Source organism: Mandrillus leucophaeus, unplaced genomic scaffold (assembly GCF_000951045.1).
Source record: "Mandrillus leucophaeus isolate KB7577 unplaced genomic scaffold, Mleu.le_1.0 Scaffold3, whole genome shotgun sequence".
Lineage (NCBI taxonomy): Eukaryota > Metazoa > Chordata > Mammalia > Primates > Cercopithecidae > Mandrillus > Mandrillus leucophaeus.
The window spans coordinates 10,545,324-10,550,834 of record NW_012103142.1 but is presented as its reverse complement, the minus strand read 5'-3'; the positions used below and the strand labels follow the sequence as shown (position 1 = coordinate 10,550,834).

General features: G+C 49.7%; 1 protein-coding gene and 1 long non-coding RNA gene across 2 annotated transcripts in view; both read left to right on the top strand.

The window, feature by feature from the left end:
* The window catches only part of LOC105544309, a 21,302-nt gene extending 16,171 nt beyond the window's left edge, over positions 1–5,131 (top strand). The window contains exon 2 of the long non-coding RNA XR_001006746.1: positions 4,981–5,131. This is a non-coding gene — a long non-coding RNA (uncharacterized LOC105544309). The remainder of the gene's footprint in view (positions 1–4,980) is intronic.
* TBCC (tubulin folding cofactor C) lies at positions 3,633–4,981 on the top strand. Its single transcript, XM_011986727.1, has one exon. It carries the CDS (start codon positions 3,773–3,775, stop codon positions 4,811–4,813), a length of 1,041 nt encoding a protein of 346 aa, XP_011842117.1. The 5' UTR covers positions 3,633–3,772; the 3' UTR covers positions 4,814–4,981.
* Positions 5,132–5,511: the final 380 nt, after the last annotated feature.

Genomic DNA, 5,511 nt, shown 5'->3' with positions numbered 1-5,511 from the left:
AAAAAAAAAAAAAAAAAAGGGAACTCCCAATCTTTTAGAGGTATATAGTGAAATATTTATAGACAATAAAATATGAAATAATATAATATCTGGGATCTGCCAAAAAATAATCAGGGTGAGAGGTGGGGAAGTGACTAGGGTTTTACAGGAAACAAGATTGTCAGTTGGTAACTGTTTTTTAAAAAGTTATTATTTTTATTGATATATAATAATTGTACATATTTATGAGGTACATGTGATATTTTGATACATGCATACAATATGTAATGGTCAAATTAGAATAATTGGGATATCTATTACTTCAAACATTTATCACTTCTTTGTGTTGGGAACATTTCAAATTCTTTCTTCTAGCTATTTTAAAATATACAATACATCATTGTTAACTCAAATTAGGCTACTGTGCTATCTGACACGAGAACTTATTCCCTCTATCTAACTTGTACCTTTGTGCCCTTTAACCAATCTCACTTCATCTCCCGCCACTTCCCAGCCTCTGGTAACTATCATTCTACACTTCATCTCCATATGATCAACTTTTTCAGTTCCCATATACAAGTGAGAACATGTGATATTTTTCTTTCTGTTCCTGGCTTATTTACTTAACATCAGTTGGCAGTTGTTGAAGCTGGGTGATAGGTATATGGGTCCTTGGAACACTCTTCTAATACTCTCTCCATGTTATATATGTTGGAAATTTTCAAAAAATTAAAGGGGGGATCTAAATCTAACAAATAGAACCATAAAGTATCTAAATTGTTGTTAAATAAACAGTAAAGTCCATAACATGTTAGAATTCTTTCATTTTTCAAGATGTCTACAAGAGAGTAGTACCTTGATTCACAAGCCCTTTGAGATATCATTGAAAGTAGGATGCAGAACTCAGAGCTGCTTGCCTTTTGCTACATTTCCCCTGTAATGCATTCCCCACTCTCCTTCCATCAAAACAGGCACTTACCTCTGACAAGCTGGGATCTATTTCAAAGATGCATGCTGAATCCACTGCCCTCAAATGGCAGAGAGAGGATGCAAATACAGCCAGGCAATGCCAGCCATTTCGCAGCCTTCCTACTGTGTTTGAGCTTAGAAACAGTTTTATCTCCATTTCTTGACCACATGCCACACAGCCTGCAGCTGTGCGGGGGGCTGTAAAGAACTGTCAAGCCAATGCTTCACAATGACCATATCACCTACTGACCCCTTTCCACTCCTCCTCACATCAGTCTTTGAAACTGCCCCTAACACACTGGGTCAACTGGGTGACCTGTCAAGCTCTGTTTTTAACTGTTTCCTTTTCTTAAAAGTTCGAACTAACCAACTTCAAGTATTTAGACACTTCCCAAGTCTACTGGATTGTAGCAAAACCTGTCCATTTGGTGGACAGAAATGAAGTTCTTGAAAGGGTTTAATAACATTCAATTCCACTTGGGATACAGCCAACACTTACAACACCCATAGATTCACTGTGCCTAATACAGAAATGTTATCTCACTCCAGCTGCAACCTCCAAGTCCAATAAACCTTCTTTAGCTACAAACGTTCTTAATTTGAGTGAGACAGGTTCAACCTGAAAAACTTAAAAGGTCAGATTGTTTTTTTCTAGAAAAATAAATCTTCTCTAAATCTTCTTTGCTTGAGTCAACATTTCATAAAATAAAGCAGCTATTGCAATTCTCCAGGACTTGGACAAGACAACTAGCTATATTTCATCCACCAGCTTTCAGACCCACAGTTTTATGAAATAAACCTGCTTTTCTGAAAAAAAAAAAAAAAAAAGAAGGCTAGGCACAATGGCTCACGCCTGTAATCCCAGCACTATGGGAGGCCGAGGCGGGCGCATCACCTGAGGTCGGGAGTTCGAGACCAGCCTGATCAACATGGAGAAACACCGTCTCTACTAAAAATACAAAACTAGCCGGGCCCGGTGGCGCATGCCTGTAATCCCAGCTACTCAGGAGGCTGAGGCAGGAGAATCGCTTGAACCCGGGAAGCGGATTGCGGTGAGCCGAGATCGCGCCACTGCACTCCGGCCTGGGCAACAAGAGCATAACTCCGTCTCAAAAGAAAAAAAGAAAAAACAGAAGCCTCACCTAGTCTGCCCGTAAAACAAGACTAGTGAAAACGATGACTACGCACAAGGGTAAGCACCATTGTGTTTCGACACCCCCTTTTCCATCGGATGCACGCAGGCACGCGGACACACAAACCCTGCCCCCGCGCCCCGCCTGCGCGCGGAATCTGCCACACGGTATGAACTGTGCTCTCAGCGGAGAAATACTCTGCTCGGCCAAGAAATTTATGTGTGTTTTGTTTTAAGTGGGAAGGAAAGGAAGAGAGCGGGGCGTGAAAATGGGAGATGTTTTAATTCAGATTTAATTCAAAGGCTCTCGTTTCCTCCCATCTTTTTCTGCATCAAAATGCAGGTAGATCGGTGAAATTTCAAGTTTCTTGGGCCGTTAAATACCCCAATTTAAACGATGGAGGCTGGGAACTGGGGATATAAGGAGGAAACCCAGGGTTGGAAAGGCGGGCAGGGTTTAGGAGGTCCGGGAGCTCCGCAGGGCTGAGGAAACGTGCGAGGCTGCCGCGCCCGGGCAGCGGCTGCGTCTCGGGTTCTTGCCCTGCCCGCTGCCTCGGGTTTTTGCCAGTGACTGCGCCGTCTTGGCTGCCCACCCACACCTCGGGTTGGTCCCGACTTTAGGCTAGGCCATTCACTTCCGGTGACAAATCCCTCCCACCACCCCTAGAAATAATGTACCGCTTCGCCCACCGCTTTCCTAAGACCGACCGCCCCAGACAGCCACAGAGCCCGGGGCTAGGGTCTCACCCCAGCGCGGCCGGCGACGCCCAGCTGCGGAGGGAGTGGCCGGGACGGAGCTCGGGGAGGGCAGGGAAGAAAGAAGGGGGTGTGGATCTCACCTTCCCCCGCCCCCACCCCTTCGACTGCAGCAATTGGCCAAAAAAATAGTAATCCTTTTTTAGACTCCCCCAGGGCCCCTCGAACCCGGTTGCAGTGAGGAACTCAGTCTCTCCCATCGCAGTGCCCCTCGCCTTCTCCCGCCCCTGTAACTGCCTGCGGGGGTTCAGGAGCCCCCAGGCCGCGCCGAACTGCAGTGGATAGGGGGGAGGGGGGCGAGAAGGATGAGGGCTACGGGGCGGCAGAAATAGGTTGGGGGAAGGGGTGGTGGAAGGGAAAAGAAAAAACCGGAGGCATGCAAGCGGCTCCCTAGCCAGCTGTTCCAGCTGCTGCTTCCTCCGGCGCGGGCCGGGCGGTGCAATATTCCCCCCCCCCTCCATCTTTCTCACCACTACCTGTCCCCCCAACCCATCACACGCACTCATCCCTCCCATCCACACCCCTAGTAGCGGATCTCCGGCCTGTAAGGGGGTAGTAGGGAGGAGCTGGGGGGAGGGGGAGGCCTGCGAGTTTCTAACCTTGTTCTTATAAACAAACCCACATGTGCAGCTGCCGCTGCTGCAACTCACCCCACAATCCCGGATATAAGTCCTGCCCCTTTAAGAGGAAAAAAAGATTCCCCCGCCTGCCTCCCACCCCACCCATCCACAAGAACCTTTGTCTTCCCACCCCCATAGTCAGTAGGCCCCGCCCCGTCTCTCCACCCCCTCCGACGCAGAAGAACCAATAGGCGAAGAAAATAAGGCCGGGGGTCTGACATCATCGTGTTAGGCCAATCACCGGACGCGTTGGTGGGAGGCCTCACAGAGACCACACCCGGAGGAAGGAAGACGAGAGAGGAAGCTTGAAGTCAACATGGAGTCAGTCAGTTGCTCTGCTGCTGCTGTCAGGACTGGGGACATGGAGTCCCAGCGGGACCTGAGCCTGGTGCCTGAGCGGCTTCAGAGACGCGAACAAGAGCGGCAGCTGGAAATGGAAAGGCGGAAACAAAAGCGGCAGAACCAGGAGGCAGAGAAGGAGAACAGCCACTTTTTCGCCGCCACCTTTGCTCGGGAGCGAGCGGCCGTGGAAGAGCTTCTGGAGCGCGCGGAGTCGGTCGAGCGGCTGGAGGAGGCAGCCTCTCGGCTCCAGGGGCTACAGAAACTTCTCAACGACTCGGTTTTTTTCCTAGCCGCTTACGACCTGCGGCAGGGACAACAGGCGCTGGCGCGGCTGCAGGCGGCCCTGGACGAGCGGCGCCGGGAGCTGCAGCCCAAGAAGCGTTTCGCTTTCAAGACCCGGAGAAAGGATGCTGCTTCGTCTACCAAAGTAGACGCGGCTCCTGGCATCCCCCCGGCAGTTGAAAGCTTACGGGACTCCCCGCTGCCCAAGAAGGCGGAAGGAGACCTCGGCTCCAGCTGGGTGTGCGGATTCTCCAACCTGGAGTCCCAAGTCTTGGAGAAGAGAGCCAGCGAGTTGCACCAGCGCGACGTCCTTTTGACCGAACTGAGCAACTGCACAGTCAAACTGTATGGAAATCCCAACACCCTGCGGCTAACCAGAACCCACAACTGCAAGCTGCTCTGCGGTCCGGTGTCCACCTCTGTTTTCCTGGAGGACTGCAGTGACTGCGTGCTGGCAGTGGCCTGCCAACAGCTCCGCATACACAGTACGAAAGACACTCGCATCTTTCTGCAGGTGACCAGCAGGGCCATCGTGGAGGACTGCAGTGGGATCCAGTTCGCCCCTTACACCTGGAGCTACCCGGAGATCGACAAGGACTTCGAGAGCTCTGGTTTAGATAGGAGCAAAAATAACTGGAACGATGTTGACGATTTTAACTGGTTGGCCCGGGATATGGCCTCCCCGAACTGGAGTATTCTTCCTGAAGAGGAGCGAAATATCCAGTGGGACTAAGCAGTTGTCACTCTGTTCTTCACTCCTACCAAATACTTTCCACGTTGGACTTTCCCCTTTATTGGGTCTCGAAGTTTACTTATTGTCACACTGTGTATGTTTTCAGCATTTTAAGGCTTGAGATTGTAATGGGCTCCTACTTGTAATTTCCATTAAATTCGTAACAGGCGTGAGCCACCACGCCAAGGCTTTATTTATTTATTTTTATCACAATAGTTGAGGCAATAAGGGGGAAGGAGGGTGATTATGTTGCTTTGTAATGGTTTGTGATATTTGAAACATCGCGGTGCATAATAAAGTAGGTCTTCGATGAATACATGGGTTTGTTTTGTGTGTGTGTGTGTGTGTGTGTGTGTTTAGAGATGGGCTCTCCTTATGTTGTCCAGGCTGGTCTCGAACTCCTGACCTCAAGCGATTCTCGTGCTTCGGCCTCCCAAAGCACTCGGATTATAGACGGGAACCAACAGTGTCCAGGTATAAATACATGTTTAATAAATTCCAGGGCTGAGCCCAGGGACTCACCCCTGCAATCCTAGCACTTTGGGAGGCTGAGGTGGGTGGATCACTTGAGGTCAAGAGTTGGAGACCAGGTGCCAGGTGAAACCCCATCTCTACTAAAAACACAAAAATTAGCTGGGCTTGATAGTTCACACCTGTAGTCCCAGCTACTCAGGATAATTGCTTGAACCTGGGAGGCA

What these genes read in the sequence shown, in the direction of transcription:
- TBCC (XM_011986727.1), top strand. Translation starts at nt 3,773, where the DNA reads ATGGAGTCAGTCAGTTGCTCTGCTGCTGCTGTCAGGACTGGGGACATG.